This window comes from Penicillium angulare (genome assembly GCF_028827245.1).
Source record: "Penicillium angulare strain IBT 27051 chromosome Unknown utg000003l_segment0_segment0, whole genome shotgun sequence".
Classification (NCBI taxonomy): Eukaryota; Fungi; Ascomycota; class Eurotiomycetes; order Eurotiales; family Aspergillaceae; genus Penicillium; species Penicillium angulare.
The window spans coordinates 3,653,764-3,673,025 of NW_026623162.1; the positions used below are offsets into that span (position 1 = coordinate 3,653,764).

Consider the following 19,262-nt stretch of genomic DNA (forward strand, 5'->3'; position numbering starts at 1 on the left):
TGGGTGAAAACAAAATTTTGAACTTTTCCATTTGATGCATGACACCTGGCAAAGCATGTGCACTATGATATGTTCAAACTTTACAATGCAATTGCTATCAGCCCTACTGCCAACCCACCAAACAAAATTTCCAATGACATGGACATTGGGGGGGTGTTTCCAGAGCTTGAAGCGCTTCCAGCAGAAGGATTTGCACCGGCAGTCGCTGCAACACTACTTTCAGTAGCGCTAGCAGTAGAGTTGATACCGGTTCCGTTTGGACCAGCAGTTATCGTAACTGCCAGTAAAGAAATTTGGTCACTGCTCAGGGTTGTTGTCTCGCTAGCTTGAGCGGCTGAGCCATTGGTAGGTGTCACCTCCGTGCAGACGGCGGTCGTGGTGCCTCCTGTTGAGCAAATAACATGACCAAACTTATCACTATCACAATTCAAGGATAATAATCAACTTTAAATTATTCCTTTAACCAGTCAATTTGATGAACTTACGCGTCATAGGGCGTTTGCAAATGCCATTGTACAGTTGTTGGTCCCTCAGTATAAAGCAGGCCTGGCTCAAACCCACAATCGGATGATTTAGTCCCAGAAGGGCAATTTATGCTGTATGTTGCTTCGTCTGTTTTCTTGTTTAATTATCTTGTCAGTATGTATAGTCGACGGTCGTGGGGGATATCACCAACCGTCTCGACTACAGAAGCGACCAATGACTGCTGATCAGCCCCGTATATGAAAAGAGAAACCACAGACGTGCCGTCGGCGACTGCCAGTCCCATGGCTGCCAGTGCCGCCAATTTCTTGATAAACATCAGGACTTTTTGAGGTGCGCCGGGGGGGTAGACGCTAAACGGTGAAGTCTAGTCAAATTAGAAAGATGCGTGCAACAAGTGCGGCGGGCGCAGTGAAACAACCTTATAAGGAATGATAGTGACACTTGACGGAACAGAAAACTGGATATAATATGAGTTCAAGATAAATGTACAATATTGAGGTTTATCGTGGGATTTCAATACCGGTTGACGTCAAATATAGGTCAAACTCTGAGACTCAAACGTTGATGCAGCACAGTGCGGAATTGATCCCCCATTATGACTTTGCCTCCTCTCGGAAAAGATAGCCATTGGGTCAATAAGAAGTTTACCTATTGTAGCTCATACAACAATTTTCTTGACAAAGGTTCACGGGCAGATGCATTGATTTATTCTGCTATGACATTATAATGACGAACTACTCTAACTCAAATAATCAAACTGCGAACGAGGGAAAAGCTGGCGAATATAGTGCCAGTGGTTGCTTCTTACATGTATTGAAAGGGCGATAAAACAAGTTTTAGGTTGTAAGATCAAGAGCCCTCGGATTGGAATTATACTACTAGAAACTACTACGTAAGACTAGTTGAGCCAGGCTACACCTATTGAACTAGCTATTACAGCCTTGGAAAATGCATTATCACTTATACAGGCAAGAACAAAATTTGAGTTACCTGATCTAGGCATCGCAAATCAAGAGATTATTTTTGATCGAGAAGATGTAAAATGGCTAGAGTCCAGGACATTAGAATGTTCGGTTATTTGACTGCAGCGTGTCAAGCATCGTTGGGGAACTCTCAGCTCGAGCCAACTTTAAGTTTAGAATTTTCTGGATGAGAACCCATTTATCGCCATGCCTTTGAATATCACACATGTCAGAAATCAACCATGGTATCCTGGAAGCGTATCAAATATTGTGATGGCTACCTTGGTTGGTACCAATTTTTGTCATTATAACTACATTCCGATGGGTGGCGGACCTTGAGTAAACATCTCCGAGAGAGAGAAAAGCTTTGAGTGCCAGCGAGAAAGGGCAATTCCACGCGGTCGCTATAAATAAAGAACAGCTACTGAAATTGGGACATGGAAAGCCGATGGATCCGGCCTAGACATAGCCATATTCGCATTAGCTCTTTGGGCGGAGATACGGCCCCTAAGACACCAACAAAGATATTGTGGAGATAACTTGAAGTAGGTACGACAAGTTTTTGGTCTAGGCAAAGTTTACCTAGCAGAGGAACTGGGCCCTGCTTGTAACCGATACAAATATATTAATTCGAAATTGCCAGTGGTGGCTTCTACCTATGACCCAAGTGGGAACGGCGGATGGATCTATGCGACGCAAGCTCGTTCTTCCAGACCCATTGTGGCGCCGGGCAATGCATTCCATTTTCATGTGCAGTTACATATACGGTTCCTGGAACTGATTATGCACAGTTTATGGTACTGACGGTCTTTGAAAATTCGGAAATTGTGCACCGAACGCGCGAGTTCGTTCCGGCTGGGTGGCTCGAAGACCTTGGCAGCAAGATGGTCACTTCTCAAGTGTTTGGGAATCATACATACACGTGCATTGGAGGGTACACTACTATGGCTGAACTCTTAATTCCTTTTTGCTCTTTCCCTGGACAAGTCTATTTGGTAATATTTTGCCCAAATTAGTACATTACTCCTAAGTATGTTATCCGGTTGGGTGTGCCGGTCTATATCAAGAGGGGATCATGAGACTTTACCGGGGCAAAGATGAATAAACAACAGATCCTTTGATCTTAGATTCTTTATTATTAGTCTGTGCGCGGAAAATAATTCTATTCCTGTTCGTTCCTCCCATAGCCCCCCTCTTTTCTGTGAAGTGCCTTGCAAGTCAGCCTCCCTGCATGCCTCGGAGCTATGACCATCCTCCCATCCTGCCGATCGGCATTTATTGTTCCAGGGAGTTTCGAGAAAGACTCGGGGCAATTGCGGTTAAAGCCTCTAGAAGTTATTAGATCCATGGAATCTAGAAACCCAAATATAAGGAGGTGGTGTACATAGATCGGGAGAACTATACAAACCGTGGAACATCACTTCTCGGGGGGTGACCGACCAGGCTTAATAAAAGGGGGTTTCTTAAAGAAATACAAGCTACTATGTATTATACGAAGTCATGAGAGAGTGTCCAGGCATCCTCCTGCGTTGACAGTGTCAGACGTTGAATCGGATCCAACCCAATGCCACATGGGAGTAACATGCGATAGAGACGGACCCGCTGCGGGACGATCTCTGAGCCAGCCATTCCAGCACGTTCAACTCTGCGGATCCACACTAGTATTTGATGTTTCCCCCCTCAAGCGGTTATCACGGTGTTCATATATTCATTGTTCCTTTGATCAAATCATGTCATGTCTCTTGCCGGTTCGCCTAATATGGGACCTGCTCTATCGATAGATGCAAAATTGCCTTGAAGTACTCCACCATTAAAATATCGTCTTCGAAGGCCGTCGAGGCGATCGGCCATGAGCCAGCTTTCTTCCTCAGATATCCAGGAGTGGGCAAGCACATCCTCACGCCGTCAAAGCACGGTGTCAACCTCCACAGTGTCGTCCGCATCCACCAGTATCCTCTTCCAGAGCCCCGCGTCCTCCCCCGGCTCAAGAAAACAATCATGGCAGTACTACGATGAAGTGATTCGATTGGAGTTAAACCCCCATATGACGATGTGCGAATATTTCTCAATTGGGCTCTGTTTTGATCTCGAATTAATCGGTCCTATAGTTCTTTTGTGAAAAACGGTCAGCTGTTCAAGTTACGATACTCCTTTATTGATGTCTGCAAAGACTCGACGGGAGTTTTGAAGTGTCTGGAGCTCGGGGGAGGACTCGGTCAACAAACGCCGTTCATTCATGCCTGTGAGTTTGAAGCCCAGATTAACCATTCCAACTCAGGGAAATTTGAATCTAACGATGGATTACTTGCAGTTCACAACACCAAACTACCAGTTCCACATCTCGAACATCCCAAAGAATCCGCCGACTACCCCCTTCGAGTATCTTTTCTTGAACACCAAACCGTACAAACGGCACAAATTGTGTTCATGACACAATTATCCTATAAGTTTGAAAATTGGGAAGGTATGACAACCTTCGGGTGTACTCTGGGCAACTTATGATACTTATTGTGGTATAGACTGTGTTCAATTCCAAGAGCTTCTGCTTTGCTCTAAAATGATGTTTATCGGGGGCATGGCCGAAGCAAAGTCCAAAGGCCGCGGTGAAGAATGCATCAGCCAAAATCTCCGGATCCTCCGAGGTCAGAACGGCAAACGAGTCATGTTATTTTTTGCCAACTCGCAACGAAAAGAGCTTAAACGATACGTTTCTATTCCTTGTATGTGATCAAATCCCAGCTCCGGATTTCCCGGGAGGAGAGCCCATACTGATATTCCACATTTTATATTATAGTGAACTGCGTTGCGAGTTTCAAACCACCCAAAAAGGCAGGGCGACCGGTCGTTGTGGAATTAAATCCTAATTTCGACATTCTTACACAAATGCGCAATCTGACGATTCATTTCCTGGATGACGACGGTGAGTTTGACCCTACTATGGTATATTGGTACCTAGTTCCTATAGATCCGAGCGATCGCTTATATCTCGTTCCTAGATTGCCACAGCTTCTGCCAGCTGCTGACGACCGACCTAATGATTGGATGAATAATTTCTTTTTTTCACATTGATTAATTATTATGTGACTTGTATAAATGTGCATGGCGGGGTTCTTCGGCGTCCGTGATTACCGGGTGATTCTATGATACCATTTCGAGGAATTTGATTTGCCTAGACCGACGGTCCTTTTCTTTCATTTAATTCTTTTCTGCTCCGTACTCGGTAAAAAGTGCTCAAAAGTTAAAGTATCAATGAGGTACACCGTCATCTGTATGATTCTCTAGTGCTGTGATGTACCAAAGTTAAATAAACAGCAAATGTTGAAGGCGCAATTGTTCTTTTTCCTTGTGGGGCTCATTACAGCGTCTTAATAGCCTGGAGTCCCGCACGTGGAGGCATTGATCGCTGGGTTTGGCTGGAGCCGGGGCGAAGTGGGGCGGATGTGCATTGATTGTCAATGAGCATCATTTGTCAATGAACGATTATCACTGGTGGGCACTCGTAGACGAAGATGGACACTGCACATGTGGTTAGCACGAGTGGGATCGAGCAGGGGTTCATTGTACCAGTCCCGCTCTAAGCTAACAAAGTCCGATTGGCCCCGCTTAGGTGGTGTGAGCCTGTATATCACTGATCCTTCCTGCGGCTCTCGTTTTTTCTTTACTGTCCTCCTGCACGAGCTTCGAATTTCGAATTTGCTGCAGCTTGCGATAATGGGCAAATTTCACGCCCGTCTATACAAGACCGACCGGGCGCGGGATTTCGATCATGAACAGGTGAGGATTTCTATGTTCTTCTCTTTTTTTTGGAACTTCCAAATTAGAAATGCTACTTAAAGAGAATTAAAGACCATTCTAACGGCTTCATATAATACAGGATCGATATGTGCGCATGCGACAGATTTATGAGACTATAGACCGGCAAGGTTATCAATGGATCGTGGTATTGGTTGCCGGTCTGGGTTTCTTCTTAGATGGTTATACTGTGAGTGACTTTTTTGTGAAAATTGCAAGCTGGAGATTATCTAACAATTTTCCAAGCTATTTGCTACAAATATGGCCCTACCGATGATATCTTACGTCTACTGGAGAGATGATACCTCCTCAATACGATTAACCTGCATTAATATGGCAACTCTGGCCGGCACCCTCCTCGGTATGGTGCTTTTCGGATTTCTTGCAGACAAACATGGGCGAAAGAAGATGTATGGTGTTGAGCTGGTGCTTTTGATTACTGCGACACTGGGTGTGGTCATGTCTTCAGAGGGTCAAAATGGCAGTATGAATGTCTTCGCGTGGCTGATTTGGTGGAGAGTCTGTGTCGGTATCGGTGTTGGTGCGGACTACCCTCTGAGTGCCGTCATCACCTCAGAGTGAGTATACATCTGTCTTTTCCACTGTTTTTCAGTTAGCTAACTCGTATCGCGTGTCTTCAGATTTGCCCCAACAAAACATCGCGCCCGCATGATGGCTAGCGTTTTCTTTATGCAACCTTTGGGCCAGATTGCCGGTAATGTCGTCTCACTGATTGTTATTGCAGTCAGCAGAAACAACGACAGTACCGACATTGTTCGAAATGTCGATAGCATGTGGCGATGGGTTCTTGGGATTGGAGTTGTGCCTGGGGCTATTGCGACTCTCTTTCGATTTGCGATTCCGGAAAGTCCCCGCTATTTAGTTGAGATCGATGATGATCCGGTTACGGCTGAATTCGATGCGACAACACTCTTCAGTGAGCCAGTCAGCCCTGGATTCGACTCACAAGCTTTCGGAACTATGACTACTATCACTGGTGTTGGCAGTTCGATCCAACTTCCAACGATTTCCTCACTTGCCAGCGCTTCTAGTCAGGCCGACGACGAAGAGTTCACGAACTTACCTCCTGCGACTCTCAACTCACACTGGCGACTCGCAAAGTCCGACATCATTCGTTACTTCTGGATCGAAGGGAACTGGCGTAGTCTCTTCGGTACGGCTGTCGCCTGGCTTCTGATGGATTTTGGATTCTATGGGATCAGTCTTGCAAGTCCCCAGTTCCTGGCGAAAACTTGGGGCCAGCTCCATATCACTCAATCAGAACCGTACTGGATGACCGATTCCCGCCAGGGCGCCAATGTTTACGACATGTTCTTTCAGACATCTTTTCGTGCTCTGGTGATTTTAAACATCGGCAGTTTCGTCGGCGGTCTTCTTCTCATCATCTTCGCCCATCGTATCGAACGAGTTGCCTTACAAAAATATACCTTCCTGGGACTTTCAGTATTGTTTATTGCAATGGGCAGCCTGTTCGTCAGCCTCGTCAATAGCCCGCCCACTTTGGTTGCTCTTTACATCATTGGTCAGATCCTATTCAACTTCGGTAAGTCTTCTACTAACATGCAGGCTTGGAAGCATTCAACTGACCCAACATAGGCCCCAACGCAACTACCTACATGATTCCAGCTGAGATATTTCCCACTCGTTACAGAGCAACCTGTTACGGTCTCAGTGCCGGTGCCGGCAAGCTAGGCTCCATTCTAGTCCAGATCTTTTCAACCTACTATCGTTTCGGTGGGGGTCTTGGGGACACATCCATTCGCCACCACGGCATCGTTCTTTTTGTTTTCAGTGCATGCATGATCATCGGTGCAGCTGTCACGCACTTTTACATTCCTCCTCTCCAGCAGAAGAAAGGTCGAAACATCATGTGGGGTGGAAAGCCTTATACCCTCGAAACTATGGCGCTGGGCCGAATGGGTCGCAAGAGCCGCGAGGCAGGACTTCGGAAGAGATCAAAAAGGCAGCGTGCTATGTCTTTCTCTGGCTGAACGCTTTTCATTTCATTTAATTCTGGGTTATGTACATATTTGGCGTTCAGGGTGTATACGGCTGTGATAGCGGCTGGGGTGGGTGTTTGGACATAACAAGACTCGCATGAAATTAGTGGATAGATACCCTTGTCATTAAACCTTCAAATAAATTTCCATTCAATATGAAAACCTAAAGATACGCACTATATCTATATTACATCCTTGTCAAATGCCAGTCTTATCATGATAGTCAACGCATTACTCATGATCAGGAGGCGAATTCACCGACAATTCCCCGAGTTCCCCGGAATTCCCCGGAATTCCGCGACCAAGACGCTAACCACCGACAAGGCTATGAGAAACTTCAACAGCCTAAATCGCGACGACTACGCGTGTAGATCTGTTCATAATGAACTTAAACGAAGAGATGCAATCCAATCCACGAAAGCGCAGAAGACCCGCGCTATCATGCGAACAATGCCGTCGCCGCAAAGTGCGCTGCGACCGAGAAATGCCGTGTGGGCCCTGCAGCAATGCCCACCCCTCGCTGGAATGTTCATATGTCTACGAAGGCAAAGCTGTGGTAGAAGCTAGACTTGAATCTTTTGAGCCGAATGAGAACGGCTTCTCCTCATCTCTGCAGAATTCTCAGAACGCGTCCAATGGCCAGGCTGCTGGCGAGAGTGCTCGGATAGCGCAGCTGGAGCGCGGCATTTTGGCATTGCAGGGACGCGTGAAGGATTTGGAGGAATGTCTGCAGGCAAAGGGTGGAGATCAGCGAAACACTTCTGTGGATCACCGGCTCGACGGGAAGAGTGATCGTAGTGTTCATTCGGGGGATCGGCGCTCTGGAGTGTCAGAGCAGCCACAAACATTTATTTCACCTATCGCTCCTCGCCTCAAAAGCGACAATGGAAGAGTCAAACTGTTTGGGACAACACATTGGGCAATCGTGTTTCAGCAGGTATGTTTTCTTCGATAAGACGACGGCTTCATTAGCTGACCATTGCCAGTTTCGAATGTTGCGCCATGTGCGTAGCACGGCTGGTTATGCAAATGCAGAGCACAATGACATCAGCGGATCGCTTGGAGAAATTCGCAAATTGAGACACCACATTAAGAATTGTCAAAGTGCACGTTTGTTGGATCCAGCACCTAATCTTTTGAATGACTTGCCGTCACGGGAGGTCTGCAATGAGCTTGTTCAACACTATCTACGCACACTCGGACTCATATACCGAGTTCTACATGCTCCAACATTTTATCAGGAGTATGATGCATTCTGGGAGAACCCACAAGCAGCATCCAGGGGCTTTCTTCTGAAGCTTCTGCTGATTATCGCGATTGGATCCATTTTTCATTGCCAGTCAGGGCCATTGAATGAGTTAGGTTTACCCATCCAGCGCTGGGCATATGCAGCACAATGGTGGGTGTCTGGTCCCTTTTCAAAGGAGGTTGGATGTATGGAAGGCTTACAGGTGTATTGTCTTCTCCTCCTCTGCCGCCAGGCCTATTCAATGGATAAGGAAACCAATTGGATGTTAGTCGGTACGCTACTACGGTTAGGAGTCAGTCAGGGACTTCATCGTGATCCTGTTCATTTTCCAACGGTGTCGGCGTTTGATGCTGAAATGCGACGACGTGTATGGGCTACCATTCTTGAACTCAATATTCAGCTTTCCATCGACGTGGCTATGCCCCCGTTGATTAACGAGCGCGATTTTGATACCAGACCCCCGGCGAATGTCGATGATGACGACATTGATCCCACAATGCCGGTCCTGCCGCCAGTTCAACTCGAAGACCTTTATACGGACTCTTCACTTCAGATTGTGCTTTTAAAATCTTTTTCAATCCGCCTACAAATTGCAAAGATGATCAATGAGTGCGGTGAACTGCTTTATGAGAAAGCACTGCAGTTGGGTAGCAAATTAACTGCAGCTTGTAAAGAGATGGAAGCTCTCGTTCAAACCCATATATCACGAGCAAGGTCTAGAGTCCGTCCTACGTCTTTCCACCACAAACTGATGGATACCTTGCTGCGCCGTTTTTTGTTAAACCTATATCGACCATTCACAATCCAAGCCTCAAAGGACCCTCGCTTCTACCTCTCCAGAAAATTGAGTCTCGACTCAGCTCTTGTCATGGCCTCGTATGGCGACCCACCGACAACCTCCCCCGATGCAGATCTCCAGCCTTATCAAGATTTCCAACGTTTAGCATTCTCGGGATGTGGACTTTTCAAATCACACCTCTCCCTAGACGTTATAATAGTCATTTCACTCGAACTCATCACACAGCTGGAAGAAGAATATACCGTCCAGCCACCAGGGTCGACTCCCATAGGTCCAAGTGCCGTGGATAAAATCGCACAGGCTGCTCGCGTACCGTTATTTCAGGCGCTAGAAGCTATCAAAAGTCAACTGTACGATAGTATTGCTGCGGGTATCCCGAGTATGAAACGATACTGTCTTTTATCTGGTGTCCTGGCTCAATTACAGTCTGCTCCCATTGGAGAGCCATATGGATGGACTCCTATTCGTGAAGCTTTTATGGATAGCATGAATACTTGTCGAACACTACTTGATCAATATATTACGCAGAAGCGGACCACTGATGGCGATAGAATACAGCAAGGAGCTTTGGATTCATCGGCTATTTGGACGCCTGAGAGTGGCTTTGGCTCGAGCTTGGATTCGGACTTCGTGGTATGAGATTATTCCCCTCCCATTGTCTTTCATACACTCACTTGTTCTTAGTTTCCCGGGCTGGGTCTTGAAGACTTGGATTTCTGGGATCTCCCTTCCTTTGTCGATGCAAGCGCATTTGATCCTCCTTTATCAGGCTAAACGGAGCCTTGTTTTGAATTCCATGTTTCTTTCAATTGGAATCTACTTTCCGAATCCGAATCCCACCGGCCCACCCTACCCATCCCGTCTCAGCCGGACCACGGATCAAGCAAAAAATAAATCCGACAACGACAAATATTACACTGACGGTTCCACTCATGACCCAACCCCGCTCTCCGTATACTCTATTTCCAACAGCTGTTCCCATCAGCTGCCCACAAAACACCCCGATCATGTAGGCAGTATTCACTCGACTGCGCGCCTTCGGCGCAACACTATAAATCGCAGTGCGATTGGCAATTTGCGCCATTTGCAGCCCGAAATCCTGCAATGCAGGCTGAATAATAGGGCCCGCGACCGAGAATTTGCCCGTGTACGCACCAATACAGATACCAGCGAGCATGATTGTGAGACTCAGAAGAACTGACACATGTGTAACGAATTTGTCGATGATATACCGCGAGTAAAACGGACCAATCAACATTGGGGTTAGACCAGCCAGTGAAAATAAACCGATTGTTACCGTTGAATAGTAGTACGGCGATCCGGACAATAGGAAGCTGAGTGTTGTCCAGAAGCTGGTAAACGTCGCAGACAAAAAGAAGCCCATGAAGGTAGCGTATACCAGCACAGGTGATGAGATGAATAGTTTCACAATGGAAACCAGAATTTGGATATATGATATATCATCGTTTGTCCTTGGGTAATCCGGCATGAATGCCCAGAGCAAGATGAAGATTAAAAATTGCAGTGCTAGAGATAGCCAGTATATGTTGCGCCAGGAGGAATATGAAGCGATGATTCCGGCCAGGAGACGCGCAAGTAAGAGGCCTAGTACCAGTCCTGAAGTGACGATTGATAATGCTGTTGCGCGTCGCGCTGGTGGAGCAAGATCTCCTACTAATGGAAGCATAATTTGCTAAAGAAATTATTAGTAATTTTGTTTCAATATATTGAAATGTTTCTCTTCACTTTACTTACGGGAGTGACCGTGGTTACTGAAGATAAAAAGCTTATGGCTAGGAAAACATTGAATGACTCAGTAACACACAACCCAATCCATAGTGTGGCCGTCAATAATGTTAATAAAAGGACAAAAGGCCTTCTCCTTACCAAGTCTCCCATCGGACAAAGAAGGATAAGTCCAACAGCATAGCCCGCCTGGCTACATGTAGGAATCAAGGATGCTCGCTCATGGGAGACATCAAAATGTTGGGCAAGGGTGTCAAGTATAGGCTGCGCATAATATAAGTTGGCAACCTAAAGAGCTTTGTCAGTTTTTCGCCAATAGCACAGCGTCGGGCTTCGCAGTATGAAATCAGCCATTTCCTAGACATACCGTGAAAGTGCCGGCAAATGCAAATAAAAAATTCAATGGTAGCCCAAATGAAGGTGGATTCTCTTTATTCCATCGACACCACGAAGGGGCCCAAAGAAGAGCATCGACTATCAACTTCCCACTGGTTTGTGCAGTCGACGGCTTTTTGGAAATCACATCATCCGTTTCGGAGTTCTCGCCGATCTCCGCAGGGCTCTCGTCGTTATTGGGAATTTGCCTGGGACCCGCCTCTTCATCAGGCACATTTGTACTCTCCAACTTTATTGTCCCCGGGTCACGTCTCTCGTCGCCCATTGTTATTCAAAAAAAATCATGATGATTAAAGAAATTTTTAAGAAAAAAAAACAAGCGGGGAAGATGACCGGTGCAGATCTCTTCTCCGGTAAGTTACGCGGGATAAGGGCCTCGGGCCGCATGCGGATACTATCTTGTATCTAGAGTCAGGCGCGCCCAATTGCCGATATTCTAGCGGTATTTCAAGATATGGAATTCACTCATCACATTAGCTAGATTGAAGCTCTGCAGCAGTGATTATTTATTCCGTTGCTTGCTCAATTAAGCTTTGAGCGTCATTGGAAAGAAATACAAAAGTCGAGAGATCATTCCTTATCTCGGCTAATGGGCAAGTTAAAATTCCACATCGGAAATTATTACCCACTAGGTGCATTTGAAGACTTTCCACTACTATTCAGCCCTCTCGACTAACAGTAGTAACATCCTCAATTGTATCAACCGCCTCTTCCTCTTCTTTCTTTTCGGACATCGCTGCCGACTCTAAGCTTTCAAAAGGGTGAACCACCGTAGAGGAAAACTTCCGAGCAGAGACTCTTTGCTCAAAAAGAATATCCAACTCTGCAAAAGTGCGCCCTTTGGGCTCAGGGAGTCTGAAGTATGTCCACGTCAAACAAACAAAGCAGCTTACGCACCAAAAGAAACCAGCCTTGGCGCCCCAATCCCACGCGGACGGGTTCAGCATGCGCGGCGTGAGGATATTTGTCACAATACCGACAACATTATACACATTGCGCGCGATAACAATGGTCTTCGTTCGTAGACGCGAAGAACTAAGTTCCGAAACAAGAGAATAACAGACTGGGCCAACGGTAGCATCATAGCAAAACGCATATACCAGAATGACACCTCCGATAGCCCAGTGTACGGCAGGTCCACTGTTAGGAACACACCCCAGCGCTCCAACAATAGCCAGAAGCACAACTTGAATAGCTTGGCCACTCAAATATAGTGTCCGACGGCCAAACCAGTTGATCAGGAACCAAGAAAAGATTGTTCCGAGAGCACCCAGTGCGTACTGGACCAGAGACATGGTAAATGCATTGCTGGAGTCCAACCCGGCTTGTTCGAAAAAATATGTGGAGTATCCCATGAAGGTACTTCCACATAGAGTCTGGATAGACCATACCATACATATTATTTCAGTGCGACGTAGATTTGACCCCATGAAGCAGTCACGGTATGAAATACCCTCGGTAAGTTGCTTTTCGAGCTCATTCGTTCGTTCAATCATCGATATTGTTTCTTCTATATCAAATGGCTGATCATTTTGTGAGGTGAGGCGATAGAGTGCATGCTTTGCGTCACCCACTCGTCCTTTTCGAATTAACCACCATGGCGACTCAGGGGCCAGAAGTACACCTAGCATGATCGGGAGAGGCCAAATCCACTGGCAAGCAAATGGGATTTTGTATGCCCACTTATTGTCCAGCGGGCTGACCCCTTTCATAACACCCTATACGTAATTGTTTCGTCAGTTATGTTTTTGAGGGCTTATTTGAAAAGACAATATAGGATTCACAATACTTACGGAGGAAATAAATTGGCCAATCGTCCAGCACAGATTGACATAGATTGTGAGGTACGGGCGCAGAACGACAGGGCAGACTTCAGATGCATAGGCAGTGGTGAGCGTCTGGAATACACCCCAAGGTATACCGAGCAAGATCTCCCCTAAAAGCAGCACAGGCAAGCTCGTAGCGAAAAACACAATGAAAACAAAGCAGACAACAAGAGCAAGAGCTCCAGTAATGGTTTTTCGATAACCATATCGGTCGCAGATAATTCCATTCAAGAACAAACCAAGAATCTCACCAATGAGCGCCCCATTGGAAAGACCAGATTGCCAAGCCGCAGTCAACTGATATGATCCATCTGACATTTTCTGACCGAATTGACGTTGAAAAGGGTTTAGGGCATAAAGGTTTCCAATTAAGATCGCGTCGAACCCCTCCATGATAATGGAAGTCGAGAAGAGAATTGACCAGCCAACAGCATGGGGATATATTTTCAGCCCCTGTAACAGAGTCATGCTATGCTCTGTGTTGACTGCTCTATTTGCTTCATGACTTGCTAGAGCATCTTGAACTTCCTTGGTTGTCGATCTTTCAACATGGACATCCTCGATAATTCGAAGTTCCGCCATATTGGTGATGGATTTGATGAGCGTGAGAATGTCGGAATTTCCCACTTACTGTAACTGTTTTCGAGGTCTATATCAAAATCAGCAGATTTCACCTCATTTATATAGATGATCATGCTATGATATTCCAACATCTCCAGGTTTGGAAAATCCTCCAGTTTCTCCAGCTTTGTTCCGGGGGCGACCCGTTGGTGACCAGTTAGAAAGCTATGCCACTTTTTACAGTTGGGTTCCATTCAGCGCCCCATTTCAACCATAAGACCAATTAGGATTGGGTGAGAGATATTCTCGGCTTTCTTTATCAAAATGGCGCCAGCTAGGGATAGCATAAGCTGTGCCTAGCATAGAATAGACGCACAAATAAGCCTTCAATTCACAAATCCGAGAAACTAATTGCAAAACTTCGGCCAAATACCCCAGTCTATTTCCCCAGATGTGAACCTAGTACGCAAAATCCGAGGAACCAAGTGTGTCCGTTAGCTTTATTGAAGCTTGAAACTCACCTCTCCGCGCGTTCGGGCCCCGGGAATTTGACCAGTTTCTCCGAAATCTCAGCGAAATGGTCTGATCGACCCAATTATCCCGAATGGACAGGTCTGGAGAAATTTCGGTGATTTACATTGCATCTTCTACGGGTAGTCCTAAGCTAGACTGCAAATAGACCAGTATGGACGCACTTCATCGTCCTTTCGGACCGACATCCCCCCCCGCATTATCTCGGACCGGTATAGAGCCAATTGTATATGCCGTTCAGTGGGATTTTGTGGGTTTGTGGGTAGGATAAACAGGCAATTCTCCAGTTATGTCTAGATATCACGTATTAACAACATTTGTGAGGATCAGACTGCGGTGGGTTGTAGGGTGCTACCATGGGGATGAAGGGTATAATAAGGACTACCAAACCAACAGAGAGTCTATCAACTATTCATCTGTTTTGCTCTTCGCCGTTTTGCTTAAGTCAGTCTACTGGGTATTTACCGCACTCTAAAGATGACGGTCTCCCATGAACCATGGTGGAAAAATGCAACTGTCTACCAGATCTATCCTGCGAGTTATAAAGACTCCAATGGCGACGGAGTCGGCGATATTCCGGGAATAATTTCACAGTTGGACTATATCAAGTCTTTGGGGGTAGACGCTATCTGGCTCTCTCCATTCTACGACAGCCCCCAGCACGACATGGGATACGATGTTGCCAACTATGAATCTGTCTATGCTCCCTACGGCACAGTAGCCGATATTGAAGACTTCATTTCTGAGTCCCATAAAAGAGGCCTACGCGTTCTTTTTGATCTTGTTATCAATCATACATCGTATCAGCACGCTTGGTTTAAAGAGTCTCGTACCTCAAAGCATAGTCCAAAGCGTGATTGGTATATCTGGCGACCAGCAAAAAACGACAAGGATGGGAATCGTCAACCACCAAACAACTGGCGTAGCTGCTTCGGTGGCAGTGCATGGGAGTGGGATGAGGCTACAGAAGAGTACTTCCTTCATCTGTTCTGTCCCGAGCAACCAGACCTCAATTGGGAGAATTCGGAGACCCGCGCTGCTATCTACGAATCAGCTATGGAATTCTGGCTCCGTAAAGGTGTGGATGGCTTTAGAATTGATACTGTCAATATGTACAGCAAGGCGCCAGGGCTCCCTGATGCACCTATCACAAACAGTCAAACTCCCTGGCAAGAGGCTTCAAGTCTATTCTGCAACGGACCCCGAATGCACGAGTTTCTGAGGGAAATGAACGAGATCTTGGAAAAGTACGATGCCATGACTGTTGGTGAGCTTCCTAACACTAAAAGTGTCCAGGATGTACTGCGTTATGTCTCTGCCAAATCGAAGGAGCTTAGTATGGTGTTTCAGTTCGACATTGTGGATGTGGGTGGTGGATCTGATCTTCGCTACGATACTGTGCCCTGTAACTGGAAGCTCAATGATCTTCGACTAGCAGTGGAGCAAACTCAGCTTGTTACGAACGGAACTGACGGATGGGGGACTGCATTTATGGAGAACCATGACCAAGCGCGAGTTATCTCTCGCTTTGGCTGCGACGAGACGCCAGAGTTTTGGGACCGGAGTGGTAAGATGCTTGCTATGTTTGTGGCAGGCCTATCTGGTACTCTCTATCTGTATCAGGGACAAGAAATTGGCATGGTGAATGCCCCTAAGTCGTGGCATATCTCGGATTACAAGGACGTTGAGAGCATAAACTATTACAAGCACGTCGAAATCATGACTGGCGGTGATATCGAAGCTTTGGAAAAGGCTAAAGCTGCTCTTCAACATATGGCTCGAGACCATGGTCGACTTCCTATGCAGTGGGATAACACGCCGAATGCAGGATTCTCCAGAGCCGGGGTTGAGACTTGGATGCGCGTTCATGATGATTATGAGAGCATCAATGTCAAGAAACAGGAAGGTGATACCCGCTCAATTCTGTCCTTTTGGAAGACTGTTTTGAGTCATCGCAGGCAGAATCCACGGGTATTCGCCCATGGCTTTTTCTCTCTTCTCGAATCTGAGCACGAGTCAGTGTTAGCGTACGAAAAAACTTCAATAGATCAGAGACTTGTTGGCGTTTTCAACTTCACCCAGGAAAACCAAGCTATCGACTTGGTATCTCGCCTAGGGTTAAAAGGATCAACTTGTCTGGCGAGTAATTATACCGATGAACATTCAGATCTGCTTCATCCGTTTGAGGGTCGGTTGTATCTCATGAACCAGCGTTAATAAAAGGATTGGGTTTCTATCCACCACCAGCATTTGGCAGTTCTCGGGCTGCCGAACACAAATAGCACACTCTGTCATTAGACGTTAACTTACAACTTCCAGAATCTAGATTTCGCAGTTCCAGATTCAGTCTACTTAAGGAAATTGAAACTTCGGATCGTTTTCCAAATAAAAGAAATTCTAAGTGACAACCGAGGCCTAAAGCTCCACCCAAAATGCTCGCTCCGACACCCGCGCTATGTACATAAAGTAAGGCAATAGAAATGATGCAAGGGGTATAAAATAAAAATTAAAGAAATACAATTTTTCAAAGCGTCGATTCCTCTTTTGGTCGCTTGAGAGGATGTCCTGCGGAGTTGAAAACGTACTCATCCAGATCTATGTAGCCCGGGTCACTAAATAGAAGGTAGAAGTACTTCAGAGTTTGAGACATCCAAGAACTGTCCATCCTGTCAATATGAACCGGTTGTTCGTCAAGAACCGTCACATCGGCAATAACAGCATTTCCATTGATGATTTCGGTGGCATTTTGAATCGATTCGAATATGTCCCAAGCGGTATCGAGTAAATCCTCTCGGCCGCTCACTCTATATAGAGTGAAAATGCTTTCGATAACTTCCGATCGCAGATTATATCCTTTGTCAGGGATATCAACGAACCCCTTGGGCAGGCGATGTTGACTAATGTATCTGTCGGTATCCATATCAGGATCCGGCTCTGGGCCAGTATTCACTTTCTTCCAAACTTGTTGCTTCCAGATGGGCTCATTCCATGGACACTCGGTTTGTGAAGAGCACGGTACCATTTCAACTACCTCGGGCATGATCTCAAGGGGCATTTTTTGCGAAACCCAGGTACAGCCATCGACCAGCTTATTTGCGATCTTTCTATGAGTCTGTATGTTGAAGAGCGCACCGCCCAGTGCAAACATGCCTCCTGAGAAACACGCACGGTGATGGACCTTGCTTTCCAGTTGTGTACGTGATTTTCCATTCTGAGTCATTTGCACATGGATAGATCCTGGAAGAAGAATATCTCTGCCCTGCGAGTTCATCGGACGAAAGAGATTATGCCCAGCAATGGTCCGCGTGGACTTTTCGTACATCTTGCGATATACCGACATATGACCTCCAAGTAGCATATACGCTTTTGGCAATATTTGGTACAATGAATCCTCGAATCCCATTGTAAAGAAGTCCCCATCAAAATTCTCACTTCGAGCATTCACAATCAAGGGCCACATTCCTGGCAGCCTAGTCACATCTTGCAGTCGGTTGAATTTTTCCATGACCATTTGCGCCGCGTCAAAGTATTTCGGATCACCGGTTAATTGCGATAATCTAGTGAATTCCAGTATAAATGCACCGAGCTCCGAAGCAGACGCCATTTCTTCGGCGATCTGCTCTTCTTGTCGTATGGCTCTGTGCGGATCCCAGTGGATGATCGGCATTCGATTAGGCGTGTCAAATGCTGCATAAAGCATGTCGCCAACCTCGATTGCTTTTTTCAGTAATCTGCGATCGCTACTTAGGTCAAATGCCCCCAGGAGACCTCCGAGAATTCGAATGTTGATTTCGTGGGTGTTGATTTCTGGGGCCTGTATATTTTCGAAGCTTATTTTGACAACGGTCGCAACAGCTTCCTTAAACTCCGCTCCCATTCCCATGATCCATAATGTGTCCAGGTTATCCACTATCGTCAAGCCCCAGCCTCCAATATCATTGCGAGGCAGACCGCTCATGGGCACAAGCTCGTCCGCCTCCCACGCTAACGACTTGTATGAATCCCAACATCTTGTAAATGCGTCCTTGACAGCAGCCTGTCTACTTTTCTGGAACCAAGTTGTAACTGGTGAGAACTCGGATCCTTGGATCCTTGGGATGCCTTGTGTCGACTCGATCGGTGGAAAAAGATTGGATGTAGCGGGGAATCGTAAGGGCAAGGAGCGCCAAATGAATTCGAGGCTTTGATCATTCCCAGGCTGCAATTGATCACTTGGTGGGGTCAAAAGGTCGGGATTGGGTGGTTTGGGATTGAGTGAATCTGAGGTGTCGGTATCGTCATTGGCAATTGGGGTTGGCGTTTCCGACTCGGTATTTTGACCATTTGACGAAGGTCGGCTGTGTTGATAAATCAGAAGCACTGCGATCAGTGCCAGGAAATAGCCTAGCCATTGACGTCTAGTCCGACTCATGTCAAATACGGACTGGTAGTAAATTTCAGAAGCCCGAGTTTCGCTTGAGCATTTCTAGGTATGATAGCCAATGCTTGCTATGGCACATGGGAGAGTTGAATTCAAGGAGGTGGGATAGGAGAGATGCCTCCGGGGACCTGAATTTTGAGCACAAGTCTAGACAAACTAGTTTATGGGACTTCAGCTTCTAGATCAACGTTGCCAAGCCAATTCATGGCGAGGGCCAATGAAGCGCTCGGTATGGGCAGGTGGCTCCGCGGACGCGTCGTTCCGTCCGCGACAATCCAATACGACAGCCCTGGAGGCGGGCTGACGACGACTTCTTAGTGGATTTGGGGCGGTCCCTCCCCATTTATATTTAGCCGTGAAAACTATATTCTTGGCGTAGGAGGTCTTGCCTATAGAGCAGAGGCGTTCAAGTTGGTTTGAAAGGAGGTTTAGGTTGGTCGAATAGTCGTTATGGATAAGAGTGAGGTGTTGCA

At 46.4% G+C, this 19,262-nt stretch overlaps 8 protein-coding genes across 8 annotated transcripts; 4 read left to right on the forward strand and 4 right to left on the reverse strand.

The window, feature by feature from the left end:
* Window positions 1-80: 80 nt before the first annotated feature.
* N7478_003500 (uncharacterized protein) lies at window positions 81-769 on the reverse strand (the record flags this gene model as incomplete). Its single annotated transcript, XM_056919714.1, has 3 exons — window positions 81-417; window positions 486-619; window positions 677-769. The coding sequence occupies 3 exons, from the start codon at window positions 767-769 to the stop codon at window positions 81-83; spliced, it is 564 nt and encodes a 187-aa protein (XP_056782872.1).
* A 3,239-nt stretch (window positions 770-4,008) lies between these two features.
* On the forward strand, window positions 4,009-4,494 carry N7478_003501 (uncharacterized protein; the record flags this gene model as incomplete). Its single annotated transcript, XM_056919715.1, has 3 exons — window positions 4,009-4,168; window positions 4,243-4,388; window positions 4,414-4,494. 3 exons carry the CDS (start codon window positions 4,009-4,011, stop codon window positions 4,492-4,494), a joined length of 387 nt encoding a protein of 128 aa, XP_056782873.1.
* A 665-nt stretch (window positions 4,495-5,159) lies between these two features.
* N7478_003502 (phosphate transporter) lies at window positions 5,160-7,252 on the forward strand (the record flags this gene model as incomplete). The annotated part of the gene is made up of 5 exons (XM_056919716.1): window positions 5,160-5,222; window positions 5,323-5,445; window positions 5,487-5,818; window positions 5,882-6,804; window positions 6,858-7,252. 5 exons carry the CDS (start codon window positions 5,160-5,162, stop codon window positions 7,250-7,252), a joined length of 1,836 nt encoding a protein of 611 aa, XP_056782874.1.
* Window positions 7,253-7,643: 391 nt separating this feature from the next.
* N7478_003503 (uncharacterized protein) lies at window positions 7,644-10,083 on the forward strand (the record flags this gene model as incomplete). The annotated part of the gene is made up of 3 exons (XM_056919717.1): window positions 7,644-8,198; window positions 8,248-9,942; window positions 9,994-10,083. 3 exons carry the CDS (start codon window positions 7,644-7,646, stop codon window positions 10,081-10,083), a joined length of 2,340 nt encoding a protein of 779 aa, XP_056782875.1.
* A 31-nt stretch (window positions 10,084-10,114) lies between these two features.
* Window positions 10,115-11,716, reverse strand: N7478_003504 (MFS transporter; the record flags this gene model as incomplete). Its single annotated transcript, XM_056919718.1, has 3 exons — window positions 10,115-11,002; window positions 11,065-11,343; window positions 11,423-11,716. 3 exons carry the CDS (start codon window positions 11,714-11,716, stop codon window positions 10,115-10,117), a joined length of 1,461 nt encoding a protein of 486 aa, XP_056782876.1.
* Window positions 11,717-12,110: 394 nt separating this feature from the next.
* On the reverse strand, window positions 12,111-13,859 carry N7478_003505 (uncharacterized protein; the record flags this gene model as incomplete). Its single annotated transcript, XM_056919719.1, has 2 exons — window positions 12,111-13,169; window positions 13,245-13,859. 2 exons carry the CDS (start codon window positions 13,857-13,859, stop codon window positions 12,111-12,113), a joined length of 1,674 nt encoding a protein of 557 aa, XP_056782877.1.
* A 987-nt stretch (window positions 13,860-14,846) lies between these two features.
* N7478_003506 (glycoside hydrolase family 13 protein) lies at window positions 14,847-16,586 on the forward strand (the record flags this gene model as incomplete). The annotated part of the gene is made up of 1 exon (XM_056919720.1): window positions 14,847-16,586. The coding sequence occupies one exon, from the start codon at window positions 14,847-14,849 to the stop codon at window positions 16,584-16,586; it is 1,740 nt and encodes a 579-aa protein (XP_056782878.1).
* Window positions 16,587-16,893: 307 nt separating this feature from the next.
* N7478_003507 (glycoside hydrolase family 47 protein) lies at window positions 16,894-18,780 on the reverse strand (the record flags this gene model as incomplete). Its single annotated transcript, XM_056919721.1, has 1 exon — window positions 16,894-18,780. The coding sequence occupies one exon, from the start codon at window positions 18,778-18,780 to the stop codon at window positions 16,894-16,896; it is 1,887 nt and encodes a 628-aa protein (XP_056782879.1).
* Between the last annotated feature and the right edge of the window lie 482 nt (window positions 18,781-19,262).